Source organism: Myiozetetes cayanensis, unplaced genomic scaffold, assembly GCF_022539395.1.
Source record: "Myiozetetes cayanensis isolate MyiCay16 unplaced genomic scaffold, myiCay2020 scf10, whole genome shotgun sequence".
Taxonomy (NCBI): domain Eukaryota; kingdom Metazoa; phylum Chordata; class Aves; order Passeriformes; family Tyrannidae; genus Myiozetetes; species Myiozetetes cayanensis.
This window is the reverse complement of record NW_026086605.1, coordinates 20,096,560-20,111,649: the sequence shown is the minus strand read 5'-3', so window position 1 is coordinate 20,111,649 and position 15,090 is coordinate 20,096,560. Positions and strand designations below refer to the sequence as shown.

General features: G+C 49.0%; 1 protein-coding gene across 6 annotated transcripts in view; it reads left to right on the top strand.

The window, feature by feature from the left end:
- GBF1 (golgi brefeldin A resistant guanine nucleotide exchange factor 1) overlaps positions 1-11,406 on the top strand; it is a 107,192-nt gene extending 95,786 nt beyond the window's left edge. For 4 of the 6 annotated variants that reach the window (XM_050305700.1, XM_050305699.1, XM_050305698.1 and 1 more), the window contains 16 exons: positions 184-248; positions 344-467; positions 1,031-1,102; positions 1,949-2,043; positions 2,484-2,637; positions 2,856-3,078; positions 4,666-4,829; positions 5,139-5,385; positions 5,781-5,980; positions 6,947-7,097; positions 7,416-7,546; positions 7,898-7,999; positions 8,571-8,684; positions 8,914-9,091; positions 9,294-9,431; positions 9,751-11,406. In XM_050305700.1, coding sequence (XP_050161657.1) covers positions 184-248; positions 344-467; positions 1,031-1,102; positions 1,949-2,043; positions 2,484-2,637; positions 2,856-3,078; positions 4,666-4,829; positions 5,139-5,385; positions 5,781-5,980; positions 6,947-7,097; positions 7,416-7,546; positions 7,898-7,999; positions 8,571-8,684; positions 8,914-9,091; positions 9,294-9,431; positions 9,751-10,037 — 2,445 coding nt within the window. In that variant the 3' untranslated portion in view covers positions 10,038-11,406. The remainder of the gene's footprint in view (positions 1-183; positions 249-343; positions 468-1,030; positions 1,103-1,948; positions 2,044-2,483; positions 2,638-2,855; positions 3,079-4,665; positions 4,830-5,138; positions 5,386-5,780; positions 5,981-6,946; positions 7,098-7,415; positions 7,547-7,897; positions 8,000-8,570; positions 8,685-8,913; positions 9,092-9,293; positions 9,432-9,750) is intronic. The other 2 variants (XM_050305701.1, XM_050305697.1) reach the window with 1 other exon arrangement.
- Positions 11,407-15,090: the final 3,684 nt, after the last annotated feature.

The window sequence follows — 15,090 nt, the reverse complement described above, 5'->3', positions numbered from 1 at the left end:
CATTGGTGTTGCCAGATAAGAGTGACACTTCACTGACAGGCTAGGGGAGTGAAGAGCTGGTTTGACTGCATACACTGCAGTTCAGTGTAGTATTTCATCCCTAAGAGAAACATCACGGGGCTGGGGGGAAGGCTACAAAGAGGTGGACAATTGGTCATATGCATGTCATGGTCTGTATTCCAGGTTGAAGACTTTGTGGATCCTAATGGCAAAATCTATCTGCAGCGTGAGGAGACACCGTCTAACCGGTGAGTGGTGTAGAAGTCTTTTTGGTACCAAAGGTGGAAAATAACATGGTTTCTCGCTTTCTTTCTTACTGATGCTGATCTCCTCTGATTTGCAGTGGTGAATCAACAGTACTGAGTTTTGTTAGCTGGCTCACCCTCAGTGGGACAGAGCAATCTGGTATGAGAGGGCCATCTACGGAAACACAGGAGGCAAAGCGAGCGGCTTTGGAATGCATAAAGGTAACACACAGGCTGCAGAAGAACCTGCTTTTTTTCTTGGTGACAATACTATGTGGGTAACAGGCAACAGAACCTTAAGTATACATGCTGCTAAGCAGTATTGCAGGTAACAGGGAACTTGGGAACTGTAAGAAACTATAGAGGAGCATATCTGGATTGTCAGCTAAATGTGCTGCTCTGTACACATGAAAAAAGGAATGACTCCTCACAAGAGGCTGGGATCTGCCCTTGGCGTCATAGTCCTGTATTTGAAGACAAATTAATGACTTCTCAAATGATTAATCTTTTCCAAGACAGTGTTAAAGCATATGGTGCCAACAAAATCTGAACCTGGGGGTTCACCAGTGTGTGGACTTACCTATCAAAACCTGTCTAGCACAGATCAGGTCTGCTAAAAGTAATTGATGTTAAAGAGTGAACTAGTTGGCAGGAGTTTTTCTCCAGTTAATTGTGTTAAAGCCACTATCTGTATGTTTCCTGTGAATATCATGTGTTTCTGGAGGATCTGTTTGTATGCCATCCACATTCCCCAGATGCAGTGTCCTCTTTTCTGTCTTCTGCAGCAATGTGATCCGGAAAAGTTGATCACAGAAAGCAAATTCCTCCAACTGGAATCCCTCCAGGAGCTCATGAAGGTGAGAGAGATACTGGGCAAGGGACTGGAGTGGTGATAGAACAAGTATGCTAAGCATGATTGTGGATATGTGCTGTGTACTCACCTAGCTCCTCTGTCCCAAAGGTGGTCTTGAAACTATCTGGGATATGAAATGAATCATTAATTCAGCTGTTAAAAGTAACTTCTGTGCTGGCAGCCACAAGTTGGTAGTAGAAGAAAACATTAAATTGTGGAATGCATTCTAAAAGCCTTGAGGACTCTTGGCAAGTGTTTGAAAGTATGTGAAACTCTGTGTAGGAGCTTAAAGTTTTTCATAGTTTCGGGTCTGCTGTGTGCCTAATCAGAGCATTCTAGAAGGCCACTCTAGTGGCAAGAGCTGTACAGAAATATTTGACCATGTCACCCTTCATAGTGTGGTACCTGGCTGCTGTGGGAGATGTAATAAGGCTGGACTCATTAGCCTTTGGGCTAGAGAAGCTCATCTCCCTGGGGGAGTGTCATTTCAGTTCTGGGAGAACATTCTGTTCCTACTCCTATTATGTCAGGAATTCTCCCTTCATATGCAAGCTGATGGCTTGAGAGGAATAGCTCCAGTATTTGTAGTCATTCCTACGTATATCTCCTTTTTCTTTGCTTCACATATTATTAGCAAGAAGCTGCTGGATCCTTCATCTTGCATAATAAAAAAGATATCTTTTTTCCATATAGTTAGCTTGACCTCTATCCATTTTTGATAGACAATGCATGACTTCACCAGACAGTGGAATACAGTTTTGGCCAGACTAAAAGCATTCTGTTAGTTCTCACCTGTTGGTCCCCCATTTCTGGGAGCTTGAGATTCACAAAAATTTCCTGGCTCTTCCAGGCTCTAATCTCTGTGACTCCTGATGAGGAGACGTATGATGAAGAGGATGCAGCCTTCTGCTTGGAGATGCTTCTGCGGATTGTTCTAGAGAATAGGTACGACCTTGAAATACATGCACATTCACTGCAGTGTCCCTGCTTCACTGCAGCTGCTGCCTGGGTTCAGGGAATGAGTTCCTTATGTGCTTGGTTTGCCAGCTGAAGCAGCATGTGGCTGTAATTTCAGGGCTTAACAATTCTACTCTAGCATGTGCAAACAGAATGGCTGTTAGCTCATGAATTATTGCTTGATATTCTGAAATCTGAAGAATATAAACTAAATTCCAGAGGGAGAATTCCCCCACCTGATTGCTTTGCAAGTAATGAGTAAGAAATTTGACAGCTTTGTTTTCTGTGTGTCTAGTTTTATATCTCCCAGCTGGAGTTTTTCATTGATACTAAATACTGGGTTGACTAGAGTTCTGGGAGAGGTAGCTGGATCCTGCTTGACTCACTTTCTTTTATCCTACCCTTTCCCTCCTCCTTGCTGTGGCTAGGGACCGCGTGACCTGTGTCTGGCAAACTGTCCGAGACCACCTTTATCATCTCTGTGTCCATGCAATGGAGTTCTGCTTCTTGGTGGAGAGGGCAGTGGTGGGGCTGCTCAGACTGGCCATTCGACTCCTCCGTCGAGAAGAAATCAGTGCACAGGTAAGAGATTTTTGAAACGCAGTTACTGGGGTGGTTTGTGGCTACACCTGGCAACACAGGAAACCAGCTGCTATTAGGTGGACCCATATTTAACTTTCTGTGCTGCAGCTGACAACCATGAGCATTTTTAAGTAGCTCTAAATAAATGAAAGGGTACAATGTTGGAGAATGGAGTGTAAGTAATAGGGTCTGTTATTCCCGTCTCCTTCTCTGGCCAGGTTCTCCTCTCGTTACGTATCCTCCTTATGATGAAGCCAAATGTGCTGTCCAGAGTTAGCCATGAGGTTGCCTACGGCCTCCATGAGCTCTTGAAGACCAATGCTGCCAACATTCACTCCGGGGATGACTGGTACACACTCTTCACCCTCCTGGAGTGTATCGGGTCTGGGGTGAAGCCGCCTGCAGCCCTGCAGGTTACAGCAAGGGCAGATAACGACACAGGTAAGACAGACCAGCTTTTGCTCGGAAATCTGATGCCTGCCTGCCAGATAAGCAGCTGCTTCCTCAGGCTTTTCAATTAGCAAAGGGGACTGCAAGAAAACAAAGCTGATATTAAACTACATTAGCAAGATTAAAGACCAGCACCTGCTGTTCACTCCTACCTCATGGTCTGTCCCTGTCTCTACTCTGCCGTCTCTTCCTACTCAGTGAGCAGCAATCCAGGTGCTAGTCCCTGGGGGAGCAGTGGGAGGAAAACTGATATCAGTTGTAGCAGCTGTAGAAGGTCTTTGATCTACCCAAGGAGCATTTTCTGCTGGTTGTGGTCTGGTGCCTTGGGTACTATAATCTCTCATCTGGGCATGTAATGTAAACCCAGCTGCTGCTCCTGTCATACTTGCTTCTTTTGTGGGACTAACTCTTTCTGTCCCTATTTTAAGGATCTCATAAAGAGAGTTATTTAAAATTCTATTTCCAAATCCATTTGTATTAATAGTGCCTGAACCATTCCCACAAGACCAACCCACTACTTCCCACTTCTCTTGACTGTGTTAAAAAGATGGTCTTTTCAGCAAATTGTTCTGTTTTGCTTTAGCCAGCTGGCAGTGTATTTGAGACTGATATCTTCAGACTTCTAAAGCAAAGAGCAAGAAAAGATTTTTTCCAGAAGGCTTTGTTTTCTTTCTAGAACTTCTTGCTAGGTCCTTATGCTTTATGCTAGACAGATGGGAGAAACACAGTTTTGTAAAACACTTATGGCATTTTCCTTCTGAGTTAATGCTGGGCTGTCTTCTCCCATCTCTCTCTTTTCTTCTTCTTTTTTTTTTTTATTTAATTGCTTCTGACCTTGCTGATGGAGCAAACTGCTTGACTTGGCACCGTGCACATCAGAATATTAGTTCTTTACCTCCTGAAAATGTTTGGTGCACTGTGTTCACAGCAACTCTGTCTGTCTTGGTGAGTTTCTAGATAGTGCAGAATGATGGAGAGAATGAGGTTTTCCTTCTAAATAACATTATATCAGTAGCTTAAATTTATCCATTGCAAAGACTTCTGTACTGGGGCATGTGAAATTTAAATGTCAGGGAAGGTAGATCTGACAGGTGTGGAACATGCTAGTGTAGATTGCTGTTCATGAGAAAGACCTGGCCAGTATTACTGTGGAGCTGAGTGTCCCCAGAGGGGTCATGTAATTCCTGTGTGAGTCACGTAATTCTGTGCCGTGTTTTTGGAGTTGTCTTGGCTGCACTTAGCACCTCTGGTAGTTGATAAAGTTCATGGTACATCTGATTCTTCCCTCAGGGTTGAAGTATTGGACTTCCTGCCCTTTTTAAATCCGCGGTCAGGCTGACAAGTGACACAGGAGAGGATGGAAAGTTCCTTCCCTCTGGAGGAGAAAGCAAAACATGCCTACAGGGGAGAAACAGGTCTCACAGGAAGAGAAGCCTGGGCTGCTTTCCTCCAGGGCCCACTAATCATTCCTGACTGATGCTGATCTGACTAATCTGGATTGCTTCTCCCTTATCCACAGCTACTCTTGCAAGCTCTTGATTTGGCTGTGATCTAAATCCCATGCCTTTTGTTTTGCAGGTGCTCAGTCAGACAGCGAGGTTTCCTCCTCCTATCATCCCAGTGACATGAGCCTGGACCGTGGCTACACCTCTGATTCCGAGGTGTACACGGATCACGGGAAGCCTGGCAAGATGCATCGCTCGGTGACAGATGTGGATGTCATGAACAGTGGCTGGCTAGTGGTGAGTAGCCAGTGGGCTTCTGGTGCCCCAGGAAGACCACTCCTGGCATGGCTGTGAGCAGAGGGTGTGGTAGGGGGAGAAAGAATAAGACAGTAGAAAAGAGTGCTAAAATGAGTTGATAATATAAAGGGAGGATGGGGAGAAATACAGATGGAGAGGAGAAAGGTTGGAGGCAAATGAGGAAGAAAGAGAAATGGATCCTACAGAGCCATTATCTGTTGGCTTGAGAAGAAAGGCCTTTTCTGTATGTGAATGAGGTGCTGCTTGTTATGCTACCCTTTCCTGCTACCCTCCTGCTGTGCCCTGCAGGTGGGGAAAGATGACATCGACACCTCCAGATCCACTGCTGGGCTCAGCAGGCTGGGTCCATCTCCTCTCGTCAACCAGTACAGCCTGACTGTGGGGTTGGATTTGGGCCCACATGACACAAAGTCTCTCATGAAATGTGTGGAGTCCCTGTCCTTCATCGTGCGAGATGCTGCCCATGTCACACCTGAGAACTTCGAGCTGTGTGTCAAAACGATACGTATCTTCGTGGAGGCGAGCTTGAATGGGGGTAAGATGGCCCTTCACGTGACAATCAGGATTGGGCTTGGGGTAGCCAGTCAGCAGGAAGTGTGAAGTGTACTGTCAGGGAATGAGTCCCTAGACACCAGAAAATGGTCTACTATGAGAAGAGTGTCCCGGCTCCTGCTGGCAGCAGGGACCTTATTCTTACCCTCTTCCCTGGGATAGAGGGGAAGTCTGGAGTTGATATGGAGGTAGCAGTATCATCTCTTGCTTGAAGGTTGTCCCTGAGGGGTGCTGGGTCCCCTACAAGCAGGCAGTGGTCATTTCACAGGACAGGGCCCTCTGCTGAGGATATCAAAAGGTGGCTGCTCTGTGTGTTGAAAGGCAGAAAATTTTGTGGTGGACTGTGTATATGATATGTTGCTGCCTTTTACTTTCTAGGCTACAAGTCCCAGGAAAAGAGAGGGAAGAGCCACAGGTATGACAGTAAATCCAGTCGGTTAAAAAAAAAGCCAAAGGAGAGCTCCACACGGCGATCCCGGGTCTTGAGCCAGCACCAGGCACACACACACAGTGATGAGGATGAGGATGAGAGCATCCCTGCCAGCTACCACACTGTGTCTTTACAGGTTAGTCAGGACGTAAGTATAGCAAGGATTTCCTCCTCTCCTTTCCCATACTTAGGGCTTTTCTAGGTAATTACTGGGATTCTTTATGGGGCAAGGGAGGGCTGCACCCTGGGTTAGTGGGCACTGGGTGACAGTGGATCAGAGGGTGGCTCTGGAGGCAGTGTGTGGTTCTGCAGTGAAAAAGGAAGACTGCAGTTTGTAGTGGCAAAAGCAGAATAGCAATGGAGAGGGAGATCCTCTGGAAAGCAAGGAGGAGGTCTGAAGCTGTGAATCACTGTAGTAGGTAAGATGGATGTGGATACAAGGGCATTTGGAAGCATGAGGTTCATGTAGGATTAGCAGGGAGTCTGGCAGAGTATCTGAGCTTGTGGAAAGGGGAAAGCTCTGTGTGCTGAGGCACTGGGATTTCAAGTAGAGAGGACTGAGCTAAGGGAGTAATTGCTCTCCAGCTGGTACTTCAAAGGTGTGAAGGCCCTGCTTACTGTCAGGCTGTTGGGCCTCAGTTCAGTAGTAAACTGACTAGAGTGCTGCCATGTGCCCATACGGAGCTGTTCTGAGGGAACTTTGCATGTGCTTCATGCCTTTTTTGTTAAAAAAAAAAAGTTGCAGAAAGTTGTTCCTGGACAGCATGAATTTCTGGGGTTGATCCCTCTGCCTGGGAGAGTCAATACTGTATGCCAGGAAAGAGTCCATTCTTCCTTTTGGCGTGACTGGAATGGTGATTGGAATGACTCAGATGGGATTGACATGGTGACTGAACTGAAATAAATCTTGTTGAAGATGCCTGGCACTTGACCACTTCAGGAGGGCACAGACAGCTGGGCCTGACACCGCCTCTATAGCTGTGCATGATTATGTACATACAGAAAGCAGGGTACAGTAGCTGTGAGCCTTTTAACATTGGTTTGGAGAAGAGCAGAGATCAGAGTTGCTTAATTTGAAGTCCTGTGTGTTTCTTACCATGCCGTGTACTTGCAGCTCCTGGACCTCATGCACACCTTGCACACGCGAGCAGCCGGCATTTACAGCTCCTGGGCAGAGGAGCAGCGACACCTGGAGACGGCAGCCAGGAAAATCACAGCGGATTCCCGAACACTGTGGTCCAACTGCTGGTGTCCTTTGCTACAGGGTAAAGCTGGTGATGAGAGCAAACAGATACACTTCAAAAATAATGGCAGGAAAGTTGATGAGCCAAGAACTAACTGCAGAAGGCAGGCAGAGGTTGTTTTTAGGGTCTCTTGTAATTGAAAAAGAATTTGGATCAGATTTTGAATGATATCTTTAGCATGAGTTAGCTGCTAGCATGTTTCTGGCCTTGACAGTAGATTGCTAGTCTGTGGCCTGGAACTTTTTTCCCCAGGTCTTCATTAGGCTTTTTACCCTAGGCTGGGGAAGTAGGCATGTGACACTTTCACTGTGGGCTTTGCCCTGAATCCCTCTCTTGCAGGTATTGCCTGGCTGTGCTGTGATGCTCGACGCCAGATACGGATGCAGGCACTCACTTACTTGCAGCGGGCCCTCCTGGTACATGACCTGCAGGCCCTGGATGCCCTGGAATGGGAATCCTGCTTCAACAAGGTAACCTCCAGGCTGGGCATGTAGGCAGGAAAGTATTGTTATGAAGAGCAAAGCTGTGTGAGGAGTGGAAGAATGGTATTCTTCTTCAGCACTGTCTTCTTGAGCAGCTGGTTCACCACAGCAGACAAGATGATCCTTACTCTGGTCTTGTGAAAAGTTCCTCTCTGCTTAGGTTTCTCACAGAGCCTTTTGGAGTACTGAAGTGGCTCATGTCCACTTCCCGTTGCTTCTCTCATACTCTCTGCCTGGAAGCCATCAGTCCCAAAATCCATCTCTGTTCTGTAAGGTTATCTGGGCAAATCTCATCAGTCATTTTTCAGCTCTAAAACATCCATGTGTCTGATCCAACAGGTGCTGTTCCCACTGCTAACCAAGCTACTTGAGAACATCAGCCCAGCTGATGTTGGTGGGATGGAAGAAACTAGGATGAGAGCCTCAACACTACTCTCCAAGGTGAGCACACTTCTGCTGCCTGAAAGCTCATGGGAAAACATGTTCCTCAAGAAAACCAAACTCAGCTGTGTTTGCTTCTCAGCATCTCTGATCTGGATAGATTCAGGGTGATAGTTTGACTGTCTTTAGTGCTGGGCTTCTCCACCAGCTTCTGCTGCTGGAATGTGCCTTCTTTCCAGAACTGTATCCATGTCCTTGGAAGTGTCAGGAAAGAGTCTGTGACTTTATGATGGAGAGAGAGAGAAGTATTTCACCCAACATTAGTTGAACACAGTCTGTTCTCATGGTGAAATGATGCATGTCACAAGCTGATAGTTCTGACCTGAGGCAGAGTCTGGATGGGCTGGAAGACATGGTGATGCAGACTGCAGGGGCCTCTCACAAAGGAGACAAGATCCAGTCCTCCACATGCAGCCCAGAAGAGTGGAGGCCTGTGGCACCCTCAGGCCAGGCCTGTGCATGCTCCCAGCCTGCCACAAGGACAGGAAACCCAGATTTGCAAGACTGGCTTGTCAAGATGTGAGCAGCAGCCCTCATATTACTTGTTGACAGGAGCTGTGTTTTTTCCTAGGTGTTCCTTCAGCATCTCTCCCCACTGCTCTCACTGACCACCTTTGCTGCCCTGTGGCTCACAATCCTAGACTTTATGGACAAGTACATGCATGCTGGCTCCAGTGACTTACTGGTAAGATGCTGAATATGGTACTGCAGTGCTTTGGACAACAGTTCACCACTTCTAACCTTCTGAATTTGAAAAGTGTTTTGGTTTGATGCATTTTTTGGATTTTTTTAACCTTTTAATCCTTGCCAAATCATTTTGTTCCATGGTTTCCGAGCTTTTTTTTTTTTTTTTGAGCTTTTATTCATTGCTATGTGTCCATTCTTTGTGTCCTGAGGAGTGTCTCTGATTATAGCTGGAGGCCATTCCAGAGTCTCTGAAGAATATGCTGCTTGTAATGGATACAGCTGGGATATTCCACAGTGCTGATTCACGGACAGGATACTCAGATCTCTGGGAGATCACTTGGGAGCGCATTGACTGTTTCTTACCTCGGCTGCGGGATGAGCTCTTCAAACAGACAGTCATCCAAGGTATGAGAGGCTGGGAAACCTGAAGAAAACATATTTGGACCAGTGCTTGCACCTTGCCCAGCACACAGCTGCCAGAGTGCCGGGAAGCTCATGAAATGATAGTTGCAGGAGGCTGTGGGAGCTTGGCACAAGAAAGGCAAATTGAGGGTAGCAGGAGTGAGCAAACTGGTGTGTGGTCTCACTGCATGTTTTGTCTTCCTAGATCCTGTCCCTAACATACCAGTGGAGCAGCAGCATCAGAAATCAACAGTGTCTGCCCTGCCCCCTTCTCCTGTGGGGGATGTGAGATCAACCACCCACCTGGCTCCTTTGGAGAAGCCTGGTGAAATGAGTGCCAGTGGTGAGTCCTGTTCTTTTTTCTGGAATCACGTTCCAAGCATGGTGGCGTGGATCTGCTTTTCCTTGCTTTAGCGTCATCTGTGGTGATCGGGCCTCTAGTGTTGTGAACTGCTGTGCTTCCAAATGGATAGGTTTTGGCCTTCTTGCTGAGGTTGTTGGGGTGATTGGCCCCTGCTCCTCAGGGCCTCATATGAAGGTATATGGAAGGGGAAAATCTCAAAAGGCCCCTGAGTTGATCTTCAGTGCTGCTTAGTTTTCAGCTCATAGGTGACTTTGTCAGGACCTGTATAACAATGTATTTTGTCTCTTCATTTTTCCAGAGTCTGAGAGACCCACTGCCCCTGCCTCACCCACCATCAGCACCTCTGCCTCTCCTTCTTTCCCAGCATCAGCTTCAACGAAGACAAGCCCCGTTACGGACATACCTCCTACGACAGCACAGCCACCGCTCATCCTGCAGCCTCTTGCGTCTCCCCTGCAGGTTGGGGTGCCACCTATGACTCTTCCAATCATTCTCAACCCAGCCCTAATTGAAGCCACCTCTCCTGTTCCCCTCTTAGCTACTCCACGGCCCACTGACCCCATGACAACCTCTGAAGTCAATTAGTTTGAGGGTGTCTGAGAACTGTCTGCTGAGGAGGTTCTATGGGTGGAGGATGATGGCCAAATGTTCTCTGGTAGCAGGCATGTTTGTTTTAGAAGATGATGCTAACCTGAGCAGAAGGGCTGCTGCCACAATCTTTTGGAGCACATCCTGTTCTTCTCCCTTCTTGTGGCATCACCTAGAAATCTGCCTATAAATTCCTGTCTTCTTGGAGGGGTGCCCAGTTCCACTGACCTTCCTGCCTTTGCAATCTCAGGAGCTAGACATCACTCACACCCAGCAGCCTGGGACCAAGCTGCCACCAGTTCATCTGGTAAAGAGGGGAAACTTATTGATATCGTGCCAGAGAGAGGCTGCAGTACAGTGCTGCCTCTCAAGATTATTCAGTCCAGTCCCTGGGCAATTCCCCAGCCATCCCTAGCTTTACTGCTCACTCTTGTGGTTGCACTGCTTTGTCTGGGCTCTGGGCATGCCTGAGTTCAGCAGGTAAAGAATTTTGTTAGAAATGTGGATTGCTTACAGTGCAGCTCCCAGTTTGCTACACAGGGCTTCTTGCCTGCTGTAGGCACATGCTTTCCTTCTGCAACACAGATGACAGCAATCTGCATGCCAGATATGGAGTAGGCAGCAGGGGAGTCTGATAGGGGCAGCACAGCTTTCCTCCCTCCTCCTGTAATATAATTAGGCTTTCTGGTTGGAGAGAGCAAATCCAGAATGCTCTGCGTAGTTGAGTAAATGAGAAGGAAATGCTGAGAGCAGAGCACCATGGCCATCTCTCACACAGCACTTGGGGGCTGCTCCCTGGGCTACACAGCAATGATGTGTTGTTCGCCACTCGCTACACTGTCCTCTTGGTGACCAGCCCTCTTCCTTAGGAGAACATCCTCTTCAGCTAGAGAAGATGTGGGGATCTGTAGCACCTGCTGACAGATGCCCAGCAAGTCTGCAGTGGTTTCTCTTGGAAGCTCTGCACAGATTTCACCCTTGTGCATCTTCCGGTTGTTGGGATCCCACATCCTTCTGCCCCCAGAACACCCCTGCAGCCGAGGTTGTCATTCTTGTGCTTCCACCCCACAGCAAGGACATCCCGCTCTTCCCTCTCCTCATGGCCAGAGCAGAGCTGGCTGCCTGGCAAGTGCTGCATTGCCGTTACCCCTCCTCCTCCCTCAACTAGCTGGCTAAATTCTCAATAATTCCAATCTTGGAAATCCCCCTGGTGACTGGGAGGGGCATGGGTGGGACTCCAACCCTGTGTATCCTGTATGGAGAGGAACCTGCGGTTGGGGTGGGAATACAGCCGTGTATATACAGAGTAAATGGCTACAAATCCAATGGACTTTTTACAGTGTAATAAATACATCCTGTAAATGAATGCTCCAGTGTTGCACTCCTTTGTCATGCAACTGTGGCTCACAGCTTGGGCAATGTGGAGTTTACTTGCCAAGGTACTGTGCCCTGGCTTCACGTACCAAGATCCTGCAAAACAGAGTGCTCTGTCTGCAGGGAGCACAAAGGGACTTGTCCTAAGAACTGGTCAGCTCATGGAGGGGCTGCACTGGACATCGGCCATCAAGGGGCTAAGTAAGAATGGTTCCCATCATGGACAAAGCAGAGCTTTAATAGCGAGATTGCTCTTGCAGAAGACAACAGTTCCATGTTGGCTGTAAAATTTCTGGTGTTACACTGGTGTGTGCTCACACATCACCAGGGCTGAGGACCAGGTGCTCTGCACATCTGGCCATGCAGCCAGTACATAAACCTCGGTGACAACTCAGCTGACTTTGGCGATTCTCTGATGAGGAAGAAATCCTCATTTTCACGGACAGGAGTTGGAGTTGGACAGGGCGTGAGAGATCCTGGGCTCCTCCAGGGCTAGTGCTTGTCATGGATATGTAAAACCACACTTCCCTCCTGACATCTTCTACTTTGTTTTGTGACAAGATCCACACAGCGCCACAGTGACCTTAGAGATGCGTGAGGCACCAATGCCTTCCCTATCACAAGGATTCCAGGAGACTCCTACACACTTGATAAGGGGGTTAAAAACTTGGGAGTTTGTTTGAATTGCGTGAGGACAGGTCTAAATATTGCATAATGGAAGAGTAATGTGTATACTAGGGAAGTCTTGTTATTAAATTGTGGTTCTTTCACCCCATTTCCACCATTCCTGGAATATTTTTGCTGCCACAACCTTCTCTTCCTCACCCTCCACTGCTTCTAGATCGTGTCCTTCCAGCCCTTAGATGTTTTCATTCATGTATTTGAGTACTTGTGCTGCCTATGGCCCTTCTGTATCCAGCCCCCTCTGTGTTTTCTTTCTGAGCCTGCACTTCTATTTACAGCTCTGTTTTTCTGCTTGCTGAAAGTTTCAGATGATTAACTCTTTGTAAACCGTTGCTCAATTGTAAACTGCCTTGATGTCAGCACTGCTGCCCTCTGATCCCCAGGTGGTCCTCTGACTTTTTGGAGTGGTGTCAGCTGATAGTAAAGCTCAGTTTTGCCAGCTGCCTTCAGATACCTGTTTTGGGCACATGCTGTGTTTTAAACTGTTTGCGTAAACCCAGTTTGTACTGAGAGCATTACGTCTTAATTCAGACAATTGTGGTACGAAGCAAAAGCCACCCAAGGAAACTGCAGGAAGTGGGAGTGGAATGGAAAGAATGTTGACTGGAAAGACAGACAGAACTGCACTTTAAACATTTTTTACTAGACTGTAAATAGGAATGGACTGGAAAACTAGGAAAAATTCTTTGAATGTTGGATTTTGCAATAGCAAGGTTTCATGTTACAGAGAAAGAAAGAACAAGGAAAGCGTTGAACTGAAATATCAGAATCAACTGACAGGTAGTGTGTGCTGTGATATACATGTTTATTGATAAGTTTCTTGAACTCTTTGTAACTTAAATTACATAAAAGCCAATCATACTACCAGTGGCTGTTGGTGAGGAGTGGTGTTCACACACTACCCTCCAGGTTTGTTCCAGCATATACTTTTTCAAGTCTAAGACTTCTTTCTCATTTTTACGGGTCTGACTCACTATTTTCCAGAGGAGGCTGCACAGACATCACTGTAGTTTGGATTTACCCAACTCTCCTGTTGCCATTTACTTCAAGAATTTCTACTGCTAAAACAGAGTATGAGTAAGTATTGGGATTTAGCATGTGTCAGTTTTCCTCACTGGTATGAAGTTTCCTAGTGTGAGAAGCCCTATGGAATGATAAGCCCTGGCATACATTTGGCATTGAAACTTGTGAAACACAAGCACTGCTGATTTTAGTTTCAATTTAAAAACTGGATCTGAGCATATTCAGAAGACCTGGTCTGTAAGAAAGATTTCCATGGAGTATCTCTCAACAGTGAGTTGGCTTTTTTAGAAGTTACCCTCACCCCTATAAATGCCAGGTGTTGAACGTCGCTGAAGAATCTGCGGCTCTTATGGAGCCTGACATATCCTGAAGTGCTGGTGTCCTGCTCTCTTGGCCCCCTGCACGACAGGCAGCCCGACGGGGCTTGTGCCGCTCGCCCGTGGCCAGGGAGTGATCCGAGCCCTGCCAATGCTGCCGGCCGGCATTGTTCCCGCTGCCATCTATCCATGTGCTGTGGGGGCTGCCGGGAGAAGGGAGGGCCAGGCCTGCTGCCTGCTGGCAGACAGGGATGCACGGGGGAGCTTTGGGAGCACAACCGGCTTGGGAGCAAAGTTCTAGAGCTCAACTCCTGCCCCGAAGGGTCGGGGAACTGATGGGCTGGACAGCAAGGAGAGCCCCTGGGCCTGTGAGGAGGCTGCTTGGAGTGCGAGTCAACGCAGAGGAAGATGAGATCCCCCAGGACTACAAGTCCCAGTGTGCAGTACTGCTCCTCCGGTTGTGTAACCAGCACCCTGGCCCGGGCGAGGTGGTGGGCAGCCAGAGGTCCCCTCCCACACCGGCCAGGGCCGGCGCTGTTCCCAGGCAGCTCCTCTCTGCAGGAGTGGGAAAATGAAGCCTTTATGAGCACCAGACACTCCGGGCCCGAGGGGTGTGAACACTCTTTGGCTGTACAGGATGTTTTGGGACTTGCTAACACATGCCTGCAAGCAGCCATGAGGGCATGTTATTGCCGAATTCCCGACAGGGAAATGGGGCTGCTGTGGCCTTGCCACAGCCCCGCTTCTCTGCCAAGGGAAGTTGTGGTTCCTCTTCTCAAGTTTTTCCGTATAAGAAAATGTAAATTTCTCTGGGGAGCAAGGTTGATAGTTGGCTTCTGAGCTGAATCCATAGTTATAGGAAATGTCTGGGAACGGAGGGGTCAGGCTAAGTGGATCGGGAGGGCATGCACGGGCAGTGGCTGCCAGTGTGCAGGCATGTGAGGTGTCAGTAGCCATTTGGTGAGAGCAGTCCCTGCCGGGGTGCTGATCCTCAGGAGGAAAGGCTGAGCCCCATGTTAACCTTCCTACGAGGAAGAAGAGGGGACCGAGTGAGGTCTTCTCTGCCTGGCCCCTACCTGTCGCGGTACCTCCTACCTCATCCTGTGGCAGTGCCCTTTGGCACTCAGGAGGAGCCCACACCTTCGCGGACGTGGGTCCAGCACTGGTGTTCTGGCAGGGACAGCATGCCCCGGAGCGGGCGAATGCGGGGGGCGAGTCCCCCAGCCCTAAAGCCGGATGCCGCTGCCTTGGGCAAGGCTGCTCCGGCCTCCGGATCCCGGGAGGGCTATTCGCTGCTAGCGGTGCCTGCCCTGCTCTCAGCTCTACGAGAACCTTTCCCTCGCCGCGGCGCAGCCGACCGCGCTCTGTGGCCGCTCGCCCCGCGTAGCCCGGTGTTCCCGGCTCCGTGCCGTCCTACTCGCCGGCTGCCTTCCCCAGCGCCCCCCTCCCAGCGCTGCCCTCCTCCCCCGGGCCGGCAGCGCGGCCGCCACGTGGCGCCGGGGCCGGTCCCGCTCCCCGCTGCCGCCGGACGGGGCGGGCCCGGCCTGCGCTGCCGCCGAGCGGGACCCGCGCTGCCCCGGGGCGGGGCCGGCCTGGGCTGTCCCGCCGCCGCTCCGCACGGCCGGACCCCGCTCCGCCCGCCAGCCCGGCCC